This window comes from Bos mutus, chromosome 18 (genome assembly GCF_027580195.1).
Source record: "Bos mutus isolate GX-2022 chromosome 18, NWIPB_WYAK_1.1, whole genome shotgun sequence".
NCBI classification, from domain to species: Eukaryota; Metazoa; Chordata; class Mammalia; order Artiodactyla; family Bovidae; genus Bos; species Bos mutus.
In genome coordinates, this window is record NC_091634.1 from 32,876,554 (window position 1) to 32,895,139 (window position 18,586).

General features: G+C 42.6%; 1 protein-coding gene across 1 annotated transcript in view; it reads left to right on the forward strand.

Moving 5' to 3' along the window:
• Window positions 1–378: 378 nt before the first annotated feature.
• CDH8 (cadherin 8) overlaps window positions 379–18,586 on the forward strand; it is a 402,649-nt gene continuing 384,441 nt past the window's right edge. The window contains exons 1-2 of the mRNA XM_070388321.1: window positions 379–805; window positions 15,456–15,906. Coding sequence (XP_070244422.1) covers window positions 15,655–15,906 — 252 coding nt within the window. The 5' untranslated portion in view covers window positions 379–805; window positions 15,456–15,654. The remainder of the gene's footprint in view (window positions 806–15,455; window positions 15,907–18,586) is intronic.

Consider the following 18,586-nt stretch of genomic DNA (forward strand, 5'->3'; position numbering starts at 1 on the left):
CGTCCTCTTCCTCCCAAGGAAAACAGCCGTGGTTCACCGGGACGCTTTTCAAGATCTCGCTAGCCTCAGAGCTCCGGGAAGACTCAGAGAGAAAGCTCGCGGGTACACTCGTCCGCATCCTTTTGTAGTCTGCCAGCTCTTTTACCCTGGAGCCTGGCCCTCCGCGGGCGGCGCGCACCGCACGGAAGGGCGCATCTTCACCGAGTGGCTCCGGAGGCGGAGACGCGCTGGGCGCGCTCGAGAGCGAGGAGCGAAAGTTGTGCGCCCACTTGGTAGCGGGAGAGAACCGAGGAGCGAGCGCGCCAGAGCGCCGGTGGGGGGAGGAAAGGAGGGGGCGGGGAGGGGGCCCGCTTACATGAATTTCCAAGTGGTAGACCTGCCTCTGCGCTCTGCCCAATGAGATCCGTCAGGGGAGGCACCCGACTCACTTTTCCACATCACTTCACAGTTACATTTGGCAGGCAGGCGGGCTTGCACGCCGGAGCGCTCAGCCCAGAATTAGTGGATCTATTTGGAATCTCCCTGCTTCCCCGAAGCTCATCTGCTGTCGCCGGTTCGTGCGCGGACGGTAGCGTCCACCCAGCGAAGCTGCACTTTGGGCTACAGACACGCAGAGCCCGGCGCGCCCGCCCCGCGTCTCAGCACCAAGCCCCGCAGCTCCGAGAGGCATGAACGCGATCCGGAGGCGCCTGCCCAGCGCGCGGGGACCGCTCGCTGTTCACCGCCCTCGGGAGCAGACCTCGAACCCCTCCGGCCATTAGTGAACCAAGAGGCTTGAAATTCGCCCGCGCGGAGCCCCTCAAGAGTGAGTGATCCTCCACCCAAACCCCTCGTTTTAATCCATGCCCCGAGGACCCAAAAGGGACCGTATTTTTTTTTTTTTTTAAGGAATACCCCTGCCCCTTCCGGCACCCTGCGCGCCTCCTTCCATTCGAATGGTGCGTGTGGGTTCGCTGCCCCAGTGTGGGGCTGAGCTGTATCTTCTTTCCTGCTATGCGCAGCTGATGGGATCACCTCAGGGTTTTACCTGACCATTTTTGCAACCTGCTCTGACAGCAGATCCCGGGGAAGAGCAAGCAGGCTGTGCCCCTCCAGCTTTCCTGCCGGGCTCCCTTTCTTGCGGTCGCCTGGCGATTTCGCCGCCTCGCGACACAGGCAGGCGCCGCTGCAGCCGCGCGCCTTCACTGCGGGGTCCGTGCGGTGAATGGGAAGCACCCGCCGCCGGCTGAGAGGCAAGTGCCAGCCGGAGCAGAAAGGAGGCGAAGGGGAGCGGGGCGGTGGTGGTGAGGGTGCCCTCTGGCTGGTTTGCCGCACCGCCCCAATCTCGAAGAGACGGAGGGCGACCCCGCAGTGGGGCAGCGGGCCACGACTCAGCCGCGAGAGCCCCAGCCCACGGCTTTCCCACAAGTGGCTCCTCCAGCCCCGGGAAGCGCGGTGCGGGTTCCAAACTTGCCAGGCTCCCTGGCGGCCCCACGGCTCTGTGGACACCGAGATGGGGCCCCGCATCCAGGCAAGCCCCCCACTGTCCTCTCCGAGCCCGCCAGACTGTGCTCACAGAGGCCTCCTGAGCCGAGCCGGGGACTCCCTCGGACTCCCTCTCCTAGCGCCGCCAGAGCACAGAGCTGCGCTTTCTGACAGCTCACTCCTCCCCATCCTCGAACCCTTGGGGTGGGGTGGGGGCGGGGGAGGGCGGGCTGCGCCCCTCGCGGGACCTGAGGAAAAGCGGATTCTTGCCCGGGTTCTGGCAGCGCGTAACAGGTTCATAAGGGACTTGATCCCCGTTCTCTCAGGCTCCAGCCAAGCCTGGGAGCCAGTGAAAATCTGCCGCCGCCAACGAGGATGCCAACAGGTATCCACAGTTTACTGTGCCTTTCCCTCTCCGCAAGACCAGAGCCTTCCCCATCCAATCTGGTAGAAACCTCAAAGTTTCGTGATCCCGAGACCCTTCCCTGTAGGCACAGAGCCGGCAGCAGGTCCGGGACGAGCCGTTCGTCTCCGCGAGCCGAGATGGCAGCAGTTTGCTTGGGCTGCTACATGTAAGAAATCAAACATTACTTGTTTATTGTTGCAAACGCACATTAGTCAGTAATGGAAAACCACCCTGGCAGCTGCTCACTTCGGCTCCAATTAAAGGACAGAGCTGATAATTAGGCAAGGGAGAAGGGGTCTTTCAACTTTACCACCCTTTCCTGAAGATTCCAGAGTTTCCTCTTTAAGAGGCAAGATTCGACCATGCCCTTAGCGCGCCGGAGCTGCTCAGCCGATCAGCCGGCTGTTTTCTTTCACTGGCTTCACAGTATCTGTGGGCCGAGAATGGGAACCCGGACGCAGGAGAAGGTGCACTGGCCTTGCCCTCTCGAATGGGTACCACCGCGAAACAGATCGCAGGCACGGGGTAGGGGGGAGGTTGGGGCCCCTAGGAAGCGCCGGCCCTCTTTACGGCACTCCTGACAGCTATCTCAGTGGTTAACAACCCTCCCTAGCCTGTCACCTCAGGCTTCATTATAGGAGCTTTTCAACTGGAAAACTATGTGCTGGAAGGAGATATTTATGTAAGATTCGAAAGTGGGATTTTCCATCCATTCAACCTGGCCGCTGTACCTCACTGCATGCAAAATGAGCCCTGTCGTTCATGGCAAACACAACTGAAATTTCTGCCTCGTTTTTGCTTTTCATCAGTCGTGTCCGGTTTTGCAGGGGGTTTATCGTGTGTGTATGTGTGTGTGTGTGTGTGTGTGTGTGTGTGTGTGTGTGTGTGAAGAGATTGTTTTAACCAAGAGATCTTTAGAGGATGTTCTCTGAGGGTTACTTTTTTTTTTTTTAATCCCTCAAAGGGAGTTCTCCATAATCATCCTGTCCAGACATGTTTTTCCACTTCCCTGAGCTCTGTGGCTGAAAGAAATTCTAGGGCTCTCCCTCTTATTAAATAATAATACTACTAATAATATTCTGTAAATCTGCTTCAGCAGTTTGGAAGCCCCCCAATCGCATAGTCATTTCATGCTGGAGCAGTCGCAGGATTTTAAATCATCTTTGATAAATATAGATATAGATATATATTTTTCCCCCTGGACTCTGAAGAGGGCTTGGAGTTGAGAAAATCTATTCTGAAAACACAGAGGAGGCCCCGCAGATGCCCTGGGGACTGTTTCATTCAGGGCTGCTCTGTGGCAGCTGGCACTCTTCATTCTGTCCCCCACGACATCCACATGGGCATCCAGGTATCCCATAGCCATCACAAACAAGCCCGATGTTTCAGAGACACTGGCTAATGTTCTCTGAAATGTGTGCTGCAATGTTGTCATGCAAACTTTTTAACTGTTCCCCCCTTCAACCTGGATCTTCTATTTTCCAATTACTATTACTATTTAAAAATCAATTCTTCTGCCTTATAATCTATAGTCTCTTAAAACTCTCAAGACTCCAGATGAGGAAATCTCTCCACCCAAATCACTTAACGTATTTTGGCTGCATTTTGGGTGTCCAAGATACATTTCTTGAGCTCCTGAAGGTGTTAAGAATTTAACTGAAGAACAGTTTTGTAGCAGCCCTCACTGGAATAGCAGCTCCATTGGCCTGCTGTACATGTATCAACTGGATAAAGAAGGAAGTCTTTAACCTGAAAAAATAACTTTATGTGGGCATTATATGCTCCTCTCTGGTCAAGACAGTATTCATCTAAAGCCACCGCTTAATTTAGCACTGAACACAGTAGAAGTAGCCAATGGCAGTTCACTCAAAGTAAAAAACAAATGAACAAAAAAAACAACAAAACAATCTGTGAAACATTCTCTGCAGGATGCAGTAGACCACTTGAGAAGGCATTTTGTAAAGGCTGTTATATAAACAAACTCATGATGCAACATTTCCTTGTAAACTGAACAGATTTAAGGTCTGATGCTCCTGGTTAGCGGGGAGCACCTGATTCTTGGAACAAAGCAAGAAAAGTCCAAAGAATGAGGGTATAATGATTCTATTCAGGGAACTGTACCTCAGGGCTTTCCTCTCACAGTTCCTTTCTCTGTTTATGGGTGAGGAAAAAGGATCAAGCACAGACAGAAAAGTTAGAATCTGCACTTCATTGGCAACTGTTCAGAAGTAACTTTATCGTTAGAAGTAACTAATTCTCTAAAGACAAAATTAATAATCTTCATCATTTTTCTATTAAGCTAGTATACCTTACAATTTTATCAACATTCCAATCTGAGCAAAATTGCCGTGCACAAACAAAAGCTTTTCATGGATAAACCGACATTCAGTTTGTATTGCCAACCATTCTTTCTTACACTATCAGCAACGTTTTGTGTCTGACAAATCAAGGGAGAAGCACAACAGACTAGCCTTTAAATTATAGATGCAAACTAAGGTCCCAAGACTTTTTCAAAACTATTCTGCTCAATGGTGCTGTCGATCCTAGTTTCAATAATTTTGTATTTTTACAACGTTATTCAGAGAAGCAAGGCGTGGGGGGAATGCAGTTTTTCTGTTTTCAACACTGTTGGCATTCACAGGTGAAATGGACTAACTTTGCTTTTTAGTTTGGGAAAGGCTTCTGTCTTTGGTGTGTTGTATACCTCCTACAGAGCATACAGTTGAACCAAGGCTGATTCCTTTGCTCTGTATTAGGTGTTACTTACACACACACACACACACACACACACACACACACACACACACAGCTTACTTCTAGAAAACCTGGAAATGTCCCTAGATAACTAACTCACTTATTGGTTCAAGTAGGTGATTCCCTTTGCCCTTTCATCTGCTTTAGATGATTTGATTTGCCCTCCAGGCTTCTTGGACTCATGAATTGACTAGTCTTTTAAAGCAAACACATCTGTCTGTGGTGTGGGAGGATTTTTTTTTTACAGAATCTCATAAATGTATATTTGTGGAATAGAATATTTTGATGGTCCGAGGCCGTCCACTGATGTCATGGGGCTTAATTAACCAAAGAGCCGTTCGTCTGCTCTCTTTTGAGTCCCATGGAAAGCTGCTGATGATGTGGAGTGTGCAGTGTATCTCAGCTGCACTGTTGGCTCCTGCCTCTGGAACCCGCCTCCAGATGTAACCATGGGGAGAAAATTAGTTGAACCTGGCAACTTCAAAAGGTCAGAAAAGAAATAAGTTCAACGGATGCCATTCAGCTGCTTCTCCCATACGTTGCTGTGAACAAAATCTCCATTGCCTCTTCATGGCAGAGCATCCAGGCCAATGCTGTTTCCTTTCTCTCTCATGTCCCAAGCTTTTATTTCCTGAGTTTTAAATGTCATGTGCTATTCCCTATCACAAATATCATCCACCTTCGTGACTTTAGAAGTCTTGTTTTTTGTAAAGTTCTATTAGTAGGAGGAAATGCACAGAAGTGATTTTTCTGTATCTCTTTGGACACCATCATAAAAGAATAACACTTGTATTTGGAACCTGCACTTTCCTTCCCTACTCTGCTTGTCAAAAACAACTACAAATGCTAAGATGAGGGTTGGTTGGGGGTACAGCATGGAATTAGTGCTAAGTCAACATTGATTTAATGCATTAACAATTAACAAGCCCTGTGCTTTTTTTTTTTTTTTTCTAGGATATTGTCAGTAAAGGGGAGGGAGGGATACAAGTGTATCTAAAGTCCAATATTGTGACAATCTACCTCAGTTTTCTCTACAGAAATTTCATAAATTGTCCCAAGTTTTTTCTTAGACCCAGATTTTACCTTTTTTAAGAAGTCATTTTTATTCATGTTCCACAAAGCATTTATTTCTCCCTCAAAATCATTTTTAAAATGATATGGACTTATAAAAATTAAGAATACTTCTAAGACTAGACTTGCATCAAGAATGCTTTTAAACTCTGTGTGATAGGAAGTTATATTTTATTGGGAAAAATGCTCTAATTATGGAAGTCTTACATGTGTAACTCAGTATCTGTACCTTTCCCTTGTGGAGAATTTATTAAAAAAAAAAACAAAAACAAATACCCAACGAGGAAACTAATTCTTCTTTCCTTCTTTTGCTCCCTCCCTCTCTTCTTTAATTTTTTAATATATATTATATTTGAACAGTTCGCATCAACCTCATGTGAATTGCAATTCCATGTCTGTTAGAAGACTCCTCTATATTGATTTTAATCAGCAGGATACCTGGCCCTCACAAATACACACAGGAAAAAAAAGTTCCATCAGAAAGTCTTCATGGATGTACTTACTGATATTTTAAGCAAATGGAATGCACTTCAAAGAAATATTAAATGGAATCTTCTTAATTCTTCTATATCATTAAGTGAAAATGTTATTATACTATATTCATATTCTATTAGCAGTAGGGACCATATTTTCCATGCATTGTTTCTTTCTAAATGAATTCATGCATAAAATATGATTAGTTGATTCCTGATGTAACACAAATAACATAAAATAAGTAGATGGGGAATAATATGAATATCATTAAGGAATGCTTTTCTTTTTTATCTATGGAGCCTTATCTCCAAAATATAATGTAAAATTTGCAAGAGCACATTTCCTTCTTTATTAGCCATTGCTGTTTCAGCTTGACAAATGGAATTTAACTTCTCTGTGTCCCAAGTATTGGCATCTTTAAAATGGGGATGCTCAGAATTATGAAAAAATAATTCAAATCTATTTTTATTGGAGTAGTGAAACAGGCTTGATCTTTGAATTTCACTACAATATAACAGCTGAAGGAGATACACTTATTTTAGAATCTGTATAAGCAATGTAATTTTCAGAAACTATACATTCAAAGTGATATCTAAATATCATTTTTGTCAAATGATTGCTTGCTATCCATTTACCTACCCATCATCTATGTCCATGTGGAGTTCATGGTAACAGTGCTTGTGGGTGGTTTTTAAGCTATAAAGTCTTTGAAACATGACAGAATGGAAGTAAGGGTGGTTACTGCACAGTATAATCTAATTGGCAGAATCCTGACTTATTAGGCTGGGATATTTGGCTGCATTCCAGTTTCAGTATTGTAGACTCTGTAGCCCTGGTTATGTGTTATATCTGATTTTAACCATTTCCACATTTCTTTTTTTAATTTACTTTTCATTTGGAGGAAAATTGCTTTACAATGTTGTATTGGTTTCTTCCATACAACAATGCTATTTCCACATTCTTTAAGCAGGAAGGGAGAGCTTCTAATTTTTAACCATCATCAATAATACTAAAATTTCTTGAAACACATCAAGAATTTGCTAAATATTTTTTGGAAGAAGACACTACCTAAATGCAACCTCTAGTTAAGATTATCTTCTCAACTCCTTTCTGAGAAGTGTTTAGATGTCACTGTGTCTTCATCTTTGAATTAATAGGGGCTTCCCACTTGAACCATTCCCATGAGAATATACTAGATGATTATGACATGCAATGGAATTTTTCTTGTAGGAGAGAAGAGTGTTTCAGTGAGTGGTTACAATTTGAAAGTAAGTAGTTATGGTGTGGATGTGTAATTGTACTTTGTCCTTTGCACTTTACCCTTTGCCCTTTTAAGATTAATGATGATGGGCAATGCCATGTCTTCTTTGGAAAAGAGAGACATGGATGACCCCAGGGTGGGGGAAAGTTAAAAATATAACCCTTTAGTCCTACTGTATAACACAGGGAGATATACACAATATCCTATGATAAGCCATAATGGAAAAGAATATGAAAAAGATATATATATATATATACATATATATATATAAAACTGAATCACTTTACTGTACAGCAGAAATTAACACAATGTTATAAATGAACTGTACTTAAATAATTAAAAATATACCACCCTTTAGAGGCCTCATAAAATTATTTGAAGACATTAAGTGTATAGTAACTGTGGATAGGAAAAGCTATTTGTGAAATGCTGTTTTACTTATATCCCTCTTGGTTTATGACATTAAAAAAAAAAAAAGAAGCTGGAAAAAGTTATTTTATTACCTGTTTACACAGAGCACCAAAATTTTCCCCACTGATGTATCCAGCAAGAAATTGACATCAAATAGTTTTTAAAAAATTCGTCAAGGTTCTTTGTGAAGCAGGTGAAACATTCAATAAATTGTAACTATCATTGTTACATTGACAAAAGAGTTTTTACAAAGCTTATCTCATTTAATTTTTTTCACCATCCTTCAAGTCAGTTCCCTCATCTGCCACTATTAAGATAAATTTGCCTAGGTCACTTATCTTAGGAATGATAGGACTGTGATTCAAAGAACTTCTGACTCCAGAGTCAAGGTTCTCAGCATCTGTGCCCCCACAGTTCAGTTGTGTTAACAAGATTGTTAAGGGTAAGATTGATTTCCTAGTGGTTACTCTGATTTAAAGGCATGTTGGTTTGCAACCTTGGAGTTTGCAGAGGGGGTAGGGGGTGAAATTCAAAGCCGACCCTTATACTTGGAGCTCCAGGAGAGACGGAAGAAAGAGGCAAGCCACTCCAGATTGGTAGGTGGCAGTTTTAATAAACAAGGGAATGGACACTACATATGAGGCTTGATTTGGGCAACCACAAGATCTCTGCATCTGCTTGCTGGAATCTTAAAGTTCATTTACACGGAGATGTTTGTAACATTCAGTCTCATGTACCATCCAGATAATCTCAATAACACGTAACTCTCTCAAGGCTACATCTTTGAAGTGGCTGCTAATGCAGACACAGTGGGCAGGACATGCATTCCAAGGACAGGGAGGGGTAAGGAGCCTTTGATTGCCAGGGTTCAGCTCATGGATGAACCTGCGGTCACAGCTCCTCCATGACCTCCCCCAGCGGAGGGCCAGCACAAATTGTTTTCCCTCATTAGGTCTTTGGCTGTTAAACTTTGAGCAGGTTGATTTAAAGACAGCAAAGGATGTGGCTTTTAAATGGAGAAGGAAGGATTTAGATTACACTTGAGAAATGACTTCCTGGCATGACTCTTATAGGCAAGGAAAGTGTGGGTCTTAGATTCATCATTCTGAGGTGGTTTCTAGACAGTTCTGCCTGAAGAAGATCCAACAGGATAGATTCAGCTTCAGTATCTTAACTAACCTTATAATTCTAAGAAAGTTCATTAAATAAATTTCTGAGCCTGTAAACACTAGAAAAAGAAACTTGACCCTCCTGTCTTTGTTACCCCAGTTCTGAGATGTCTATAGCAGGAAAGCTTCTACGTGAAGGACAGAGTTCTGACTCCATCTTGGGAAAGGATGAGGAGCTATCTGTCTTTGCCATGGTAACCAGTAATTATCAAACTTAAAGAAAACTAAAGCTTCCAGTAGAAAAAAACAATAGCATGTCAATAATAGCAAAAAGTAGAGTAGATTTGACAGCTATTATTCTGGGTGGTAAAACAAAGCAAATAATGTGCTTTTGGATAGACAGTTGGATAAATGTATGATTTGATGCCAAAGAAAGATGTCCAGAAGTGTTGTGGTTGAGAGGAGAGATAATCCTCTGTGTGTGTGTGTGTGTAAATGAAAAAAAAAATTAAATTCTCTTCTGCCGAGGGAATTTGGTCAGGGCATTCTGAAGGCTTTAAGAAAGGTAATTCTCCTGCATTATTTATATCTGGACACACACAAGTATTGTTTGTCTCTAGTTCTCCAGGGCTTGGCATGAATCGCACTGGGCCGCGGGCTGAATCGCGTACCCTGTGTTGCTGAAACACCACTTTGAATTCAATGTGCATTTACCTGTTTTGAAGCAGCCTGCTAATGGCTCTAAATTCAAGGTCAGAAACATTTTTAATAGAAACTCTCTGGTCTTGTGTGTCATTTTTGCTTCCATGAAATATTGTGGCCACTAAGCCCAGTGGATAATAAAAGCATAATTTCCTGTCAACCACAATAATCTGCAGGATTGAATTCTGAAGTGTCGGTAAAAGCCCGTTTTTATTTTAGGCTTCAGAGTGTGGCTTATCGTTGGAAACTGCAATCTTTGTTGTTTACCAAGTCAATGGTGCAGTAATATTTTTGCATAATGACTTATCTGAAAGTTTTTTTTTTTAACCTCAAAAAAAAAAAAAAAAAAGTTGAACTCAGTGGGGTCAGACCAGGCTGTAATTAAAGCTATCTCTAAAATGTAAGTGTGAACGAAAAGCAGGATTGTAAGTATCTTACCTAAGACAAAACATCTTCTTAATGGGGGAATTCTAGTTACTTCTTTGTAAGAATTCCAGAGGGACTGTAAAATCTCTTCATCTCACTCTCGGGGTGTAAATCAATGCAGCAGCATTATAATAAAGTGGATTGCTTGGCCAGACATACATACTGTGGTTAGAAAATCTAAAAATACATTGATTTTTTTTTTACCCAAGCTTTACAACCTCACTCAATTTCTTCTTCCTTGCGTAGAGTTAAGCAGTTTGTGTATGCAGCTACTATTACAATGTTTATTAATTCTGATAACAGTGACAGGACATTTGGTTGCATCTCAAGAATTCCTATAAAGCTGTTCTCTGATCATGTAAGAGGACAACATTAGCTCTGCCCATGGCAGAGCCCCGCATATAAACAGTACAGTTCTGATTATCACAGGAGAATCCCATTTCTCTCCTAGTAATAGACTTCACCGAAGTGAAAGTCAAGTCTCAACACCCCCTAATAGCATGCGTGGGAACACACTGCTTATTGGAGCAGTTTTTCCAGTGTCCCATATGGAGTGGGTTAAGTATAAAAGTTACGACATCATGCAAAATCTCATTTATTCATACATTCTATGGCTGGTTTTCCCAAAGTCTGATATATGTCTATTCCCAGGTAGGAAGTATTTTATGGGCATGCCATTTAATGACACTGAGGAGGAAGTAACTTTTGTACCACACCACTGAATCTTTCAAGCCTTCATAAGAAGGAGGTCTGAGTTAGGTGGTTTTATTCCTGCGAACTCTAGGCTTCTCCAGCTACAGCACCTGCCTCACAGATGAGGTTATTACAAATGCAGAGTTGCAAGCCCCACTCTAGACTTACTGGATCAGAATCTGCATTTTAGAAAAACTTCCAGGATTTGTATGCATATTAAAGTTTGAGAAGCATCACCTAGGGGTATGCTGGAGGAATCTCTTACTTGACTAAACCAGAGCTGTTTCTGGTTTAGAAACTTTCGCCAATTGCCATACCTGGTTAGTGATCACATTGAAAACTTGAAATTGGTCATGGTGGAAGTATTTATATCATGGAAATAAAAAAATCAGGGATTTTTTTTCTTTCAGATAGCCACTTGGTAAATATTTAACTGCACACCCTTGCCTCTAACTGTTGCTTGTCTTCCTTTTCGACAAAGAGGGACACAACCTCAGGCTCTGACTGTATTTAGTTAAATGAAAATTAAACATTATATAAAGTACCAATCTCACTGTGCTTCCAGTTGCTGTCTCCCATACTCTCACCAGGTGGCTCAGTGGTAGAGAACCTGTCTGCCAGTGCAAGAGACTCAGGAGACGCAGGTTTGATCCCTGGGTTGGGAAGATTCCTTGGAGGAGGAAATGGCAACCCACTCTAGTATTCTTCCCTGGAAAATCCTATGGAAAGAGGAGGCTGGTGGGCTGCAGTCCATAGGGTCACAAGAGTTGGCCATGACTGAGCATACCATCATTGTGGAATGGCACTTATTTTTATGCCTTAGAGCTTTCGAAATTGAACACACTCTTCTCTTCACAAAGCTCTGGCAGAGAAGAGGACGTCAATTTGACATGTAGTCTAGAGACCATAATTAGAATGACGTGGTGGGTAGCAAGAGGATACCATGGCCATGGATTAGATAATATGACAAGAAATGATTTGAAAACTACCCTCGGTACTAATTCATTCACAAATCCTGTCTTAGTGAATGGTTTCGTTCTTGTTCATTGATTGACTTAAACGACCCTTTGTACTTACCCTCCCCTCTGGGTTATTCCTTTTCGAGGGTTAGATGATGCTTCCCCCAGGAAGCCTTCTTTAAGGCAGTGAAGACGAGTGGCATACCCATCACTCTGTACTACCCTAACGTTTCTCAGACTTAATAGGATATTCCAAGTATGCATTTCTTAGTCTTTACCTTGGCTCTTGGCTTCCTGAAGATAAGAATTCTGATATGTTTGCTTCTCTTGCCTCCGTGCCTGACCCACAGTATAAGCTCATCAAATATTTAGATAACAAGAGGAGGGACTGTGGTAAGAAAGAATTCTAAAGTTAGATTCCCTAGATTCAAACAGCTGTTTTCTCTTTACTAGAGGTGTTCTTTGGGCAAGTCATGTCATTACTCTGCACCTCAGTTTTGAATAAGACTTACTGTGGCTTATAAGTACTGTGCCTTGTAACAAAACTTAAAAGGCACAGTAAGTTTTATCTGACTGCAAGATCTTGTGTTCATGGATACTATTTGGGGCTATGCATATGTTCTTGATTGATTAATCCCTTTATTCTAACTAGTGAAGCTATGCCATTGTATAAAGCAGTTTCAGGGCCTATTATTTACTTTTTACTGATTCTGACGAGTTCAGGGAGGAATTGTGTCACATTCCATCCCGAGTGGGTTGGTGGCAATCTATCTGCTTGGTGGCTTCCATCAGGGAAGTGTCTATTAGGACTTTAAATTGGGATTAAACTGCTTTAATCCCAGAATCATTAACAACAGAGCAGATGCCAGAGAATACTTGCAGAGTATTTGGCACAATTTAAAAATAACTGTGCATTCTTAATCACTTTACCAAAATTATCACTTGTAATCTTCAAAATAAACCAGCTAGGTAAATAGCATTCTAGTTTGTTTTTTTTTAATTGACCCCTAGTTATGCAACTGGTAATGGTGTCTCTCTGGCTGGAATTCAAACCCCAGGCTGGCTGGAGCTAGAGGAAACACAACCATCTCATGGTTCTCCCTCTATAGCACTCAGGCCATCAGAGGATGGTCTACATGGCTCTCGAGCATTCAGGTATGGCCCAGCATGAAGCAGGGTATGTTCGGAGAGAAGTCTTCTTGCCCCTGAGAAGTGTTTAGGCTGAGCCTCCATGATTAAAATGAGTATTCCCTTCCATCCAATATGGTCCAGCCCTTCTCTCACCAGCATCACCCTCGTCCACCCACATCCCACCTTAGGGAGGATTCTTGACTGCCTTTGTAACTCTCATACCTTTACCTTTCCTGCAGAGGTCACACAGCTTATTAACTCTTTGCTCCTTTGACTTTTTTTTAACTGAAGCTTTTCAAGGGCAGAGATGGTGTCAGGACCACTTCCTCAGTCTGGCTCAGGAGAACAAGCATCACAGCTTAGTAAGTGCTTCCCAGGTTCTGGGTGCTTCATCTGAGTCTTGTTTCTGAATCACCCTACTGCTTGGAAATTAGGAATTATTCTTATTGCCATTTTGCAGAAGAGAAAACAAAAGCTCAGAGAACTTAAGTAGTTCTTCCCATTATTACAGAGACAGCAAGTCGGGTGAGCAGGGATTCGAGCCCAGGATTTTCTGCCTGTAAAACAGACAGTCTGGGGAGTAACACACTAATCCTGCATCACTGTTCCTGCCCCATGTTTAGGAGATTGCATGGCACGTGATGGGTGTGCTGTACACGCACACGACCATTTAGAAAACTGTTGGTATTGAAGGGATTTTTTTTTATCAAGATCTTTCAACTTTTGTTTTAAATTCGAAAGGTCTGTTCTCAGATGGGATGAGACAAGGTCTTCATGGAAATCTGCTATACAGGAAGGCTGATCTCCCTGCTGGTGCTGCAGTTTTAGGGAAAGCTGGGGGCCTTGTTCTGGACTCTCTTTGCTCTGAATTATTTCCTGTTGAAAGTTTTTCTTGCCTTCAGTTTACATTGCAACTGTTGTTTGCAGGGGTTCTCCTGTGCCCCTGTCAGGGTGGAGCCTCTTTTGAGGTACAAAGAGAGTCCCAGTGGTGGAGCTGAGCCCAGGCGAAAAGTGACAAGCAGGGCGATTCTATTCACCACCTTGTTAGATAGGATCCTGCCTGTCTTTGCAGCAGGATCTGAATCTGCCTCTTACATCTGGCTTTGCTAAGACCACTCACTAGCTAAGCCAATGTTAAGGACTTTCTTGCTTTCCCATTCTGAGCCAGAATGGAACCAGGGACACACAGGGGAAAGTTTCCCTACCCCATTATGAATTCTCTGAGCCAAACTATTCCCCATGGTGTTCCGAGGAATTATTTTCCCATTTCATCTAATTCAGCTAGACTTCTCTCTGGGATGTGTGGGGAACATTATTTCTTTAAAAATAATTTTTTTTGAGAGGGAAGAAACACGTTTTGCCACACCGAAGGTAAGCAAAAAAATGTATTTGACATCTCAGGTAATGGGGATTTTTTTTGCGCATCCCTTTCTGAAATCTCCTCAATTGAAAATTGTATTTTTACCATATTTCATTCCCAAAGGAGCTTTTCATAATTTAAATCTCCTGTTCAACTGTACATTTGGAATGGGAGCCTTGACACTGTCCTGATTATAACATACATGCTGGACGTTACAGAATTTCTCTCTGGGAGCATTCTAATTTTATTCACTCATTATTAGCATCCTGGCAGAGAATTGTATTCTGCAGGCTGAGCTGGACAATCCCTTCTGATGGGCTGTGGCAGCTAAGACGGTAACAACTGGGGCTATTTCCCTTCCTGTTCTCATTTGTAGATTTTTTTTTTTTTTAATTAACCATTGAAGCTAGTTTCTTCACATAGCACAGCCCAAAGAGAACTAGAACTTCTCTTTAAACTGGAGGGTGGGGAAGGAGACGGAAAAGAGAAGGAAGAAAAGCAGGAAGACATGAAGGAAGGAAGAAAGACTTGCAGTCTCTACAAGAATGCAGGAGGGCCACACTGGCAACACCCACACTTGCGTTACAAGCAAAGACTGCAAAAAAAGAGAGTGAAAGTGATGGAGAGAGAAAAGGGAGGGAGCATGAAAGAAGAAGGAAGGGAGAAAGGAGGAAAAAAAACAAGGAGGGAGAAGCAAATTTCAGGGACTTGAAGCAGTTTTTGATAAATAGCAGATAACAGAAATTAACGTTGTGTTGCGCTGCGGTGCTCAGTTGCTAAGTCCTGTCCAGTCTTACATGCGCGCGTGCTCAGTTGTGTCTCTTTGCTACCCCATGGACTGTAGCCCACCAGGCTCCTCTGTCCAGGGTAGTAACCAGGTAAGGATACTGGAGTGGGTTGCCATTTCCTCTCCCAGGGGATTTCCTGACCGCGGTCACCCCCACCCCCCCCCACCCCCCAGATATCTAACCCATGTCTCTTGTGTCTCCTGCACTGGCAGGCAGATTCTTCACCACGGCGCCACCTGGGAAGCCAACAAAAATTAATATGAATATATCTGAAAGTTTAAAGGATAGGAAGACCTGTGAGCCTACTTATTCTCAATCTGTATGGATCCACTTTCTTAATTCAAGGCTGTGGGAAATGTTCATTCACATGCTTTTGAAAAGCAGTGATTTTGTTTTAAAACCTGTTGGCAGTGGATCATTATTTTTCTCCCTCCTTGTTTTTGCAGGAAATTTCAATGAGAAGGACAGCCCATGGATCGTGGTCTTAGAAAAACTGCGTAGATGATGTCTGTTTCCTGTGCTGTAAACACGTGGCAGGGCTGTAAGTAAATGCTCAGCACCGCATGATGAATTGGATGGCTGCAGACCGGAGGCAAAAAAAGTAATTGTCTCATTTTCGTGGTGATTTGCTTAACTGGTGGGACCATGCCAGAACGGCTAGCGGAAATGCTCTTGGATCTCTGGACTCCATTAATAATATTATGGATTACTCTTCCCCCTTGTATTTACTCGGCTCCGATGAATCAGTCTCCGGTTCTAATGAGTGGATCCCCATTGGAACTAAACAGGCTGAGTGAAGAACAGCGGATTTTGAATCGTTCCAAAAGAGGCTGGGTTTGGAATCAAATGTTTGTCCTGGAAGAGTTTTCTGGACCTGAACCGATCCTTGTTGGCCGGGTAAGCTTCGTTTTTAAGATCCCAATTTTGGGATCTTACTGGTCTCTAGATCTTTAACATTAGGCTTGTCACAGTTGTTGCTGCACTTAGCTGTAAGTACTTTTGGCCAGATGGTTAGTTCATTTACCTCTTGGTTTCTTTAGGAATATGAATAATCCCACAGTAACAGATTTAAATGTAGACAAATTGCTTTTCTCTGGAAAGCTCATCCTCCCCACCTCTCCCGCCCTCCCCATCTATTATATCATAGCTATAATAACACTTGTGTAATGCATACACAAATAAGCATTCTCATTCTCACTTCGTATAAAAAGTCTGCATGCCAAACCTCTTCTGTAGCTTACAGGACTTGGAAGATGTATGCATTTTTGCTCAGTTTGAATTTCTACCACCTGGATTCCTAAGATGTTATTTTGTCCCATTTTATTCTGAGGCTGTGTATCTCCAATTGCAGGTAGACTTTTCTCCTTTTTTGTTGTTATTCATTTGTTGTTTCAGTTATTAACCTAGGATAGAGAAAGGTCGATTCTTGGAGTGGGTGCTTAGCAGTGCTTTGTACTTATGGTCATTCAGTGATTTTGCAATAGGATATTGATTTATTCGTTGGCAGGTGGAATCAAATGGATAGAATCAAAGTTTTGGTTTGGTGATGTGTGTGTGTTTGCACGCGTGCGTGTGCATGTATGTGTTAGACTGGGTTTACATTTGTTTTGCTGTTGGCAAGTTAGACAGGTGTTCCTTGTTCTGACGATAGGCACTGCCTGATTTACACAGTCTCACTGTGGGTTGTTGAAGACTATACATGTTTTTTTCCTCAGAATTATTCATACACTTCTGTTAATTTGGGCACATACCATCATTGTAGGTAGAATTCCAATTATGAGCCTGCCAAGCACTGATTTTCCTGATAAGTCAGATTCAGAAGTGAATCATGCCAATACTGTGCGTTTCCCAAATGCAGTGATTAAAAAAGAAAAAAAGAATTAAATATTGAGCTTCAAGACTTGGTGTCTCACTGGAAACTTCTGATCCCATTTGTGCTCGCACCTCATCGTCTTGCAAAGCAGGTTGAGCCTCCCCAAGGATTATGCTTTTTCACTTCATGTAGTTTCACTTGGGCAAGGGGAATCCAGAGGAGGTGGTGTCAGGAGTCATTCGGAGAGCACCTATTATTGAGGCAAACACATTTTTAGGTGGATAGGGGCCTGTTGATGAACAAACCAACGACCCCTGCCTTCAAGGAATTTGCATTCTGGTCAATATTGTTTTGTATTGAGCACTATTATTAAAGCACTCTGTGGGCACAGTCCTGATTGATTCTAACAGTAGCTCCCTCCCCCGACCATGTATACATATATGTGTTTATGTGTGCATATATACACATATACAAACAATATATGAATAAAACACATCTACGCTCCTTTCTTTGTCAAAATACAAAAATGATTTTTTTGTATGCCTGATGCACACTCAGGTAGCAGAACTGACTGGAGGCTATTTATAGTCGTAACGCATCCCATTACTGTGACTTCATATATTTCCCTGCAGAAATGTTAATGTGTTTGATTAGAGGCTACTGCCCCAGACTCTGCTGAAGGTTTTACTTACTATACAGTTTATCTACCTTAAAACATTCCTAAATGTGAAAAGTTCTCATTTGCAAAACATCTGGCCCAGTGGGTTTTGCACAGGGGCTTCTTGACCACATTATCTGTCTGTCTCTCTCTGTCTCTCTCTTTTATTTTGGTGAGTGCAGAAATTGAGACTTGGATTAATAAAGCAAACCAAGATCGTAGCACTAGTAAATGATCTGAATCTGAATCAAGTTGAGGATTCCCAAGGCCATAATTTTATCCACTGGATCCGATTACATTTTAGTGACTAGTTACCATGTTTTTAAACCATAATTTGCACTTAAGAATTATTGAGTATAGAATGCAGAGTTCTTAAATTCTTACTTTCTGGATATTCAGACTTCTTATCCAGCCCTCTGACAAGGCATTTTCATGCCATATGAAATTCTGGATATACAGTACATGCACACATACATAATTGATGGATATTTTCTGCCTGTTTTCTGTTAGTTAACTCTATGGAGGTCTATCACACTGTTGCTGTCTTGCGTAATATAAACAAACAAACTTGCTATCCCCAGAAGAACTTTCCATTTTTACCTGAATATAAAAAGTAATTAAATTGGGATTTGTTTTGGAGTCAGGATCTAATGACTAATTTTACCTCCATTGTTTAAATGTAGCCATAGAGAGAGGCAAACAATGCAGTGTTTACTATCCTTTTGTGACATAATAGTACATGAGAGGAGAAGGAAATGGCAACCCACTCCAGTATTCTTGTCTGGAGAATCCCGTGGACAGAGGAACCTGGTGGGCTGCTGTTCATAGGGTCACACAGAGTCGGACATAACTGAGATGACTTAGCATGTATGCATGCATTGGAGAAGGAAATGGCAACCCACTCCAGTGTTCTTGCCTGGAGAATCCCAGGGAGAGAGGAGCCTGGTGGGCTGCCATCTATGGGGTCTCACAGAGTCAGATACAACTGAAGCGACTTAGCAGCAGCAGCAGCAGCAGCAGCAGTACTTGAGAAATTCATGCTTCTTTCAAGGACAGAAATGTTGCTAGTAAATCCTAGGATTTTTTTTTTTTCTGGCGGTGTTGCA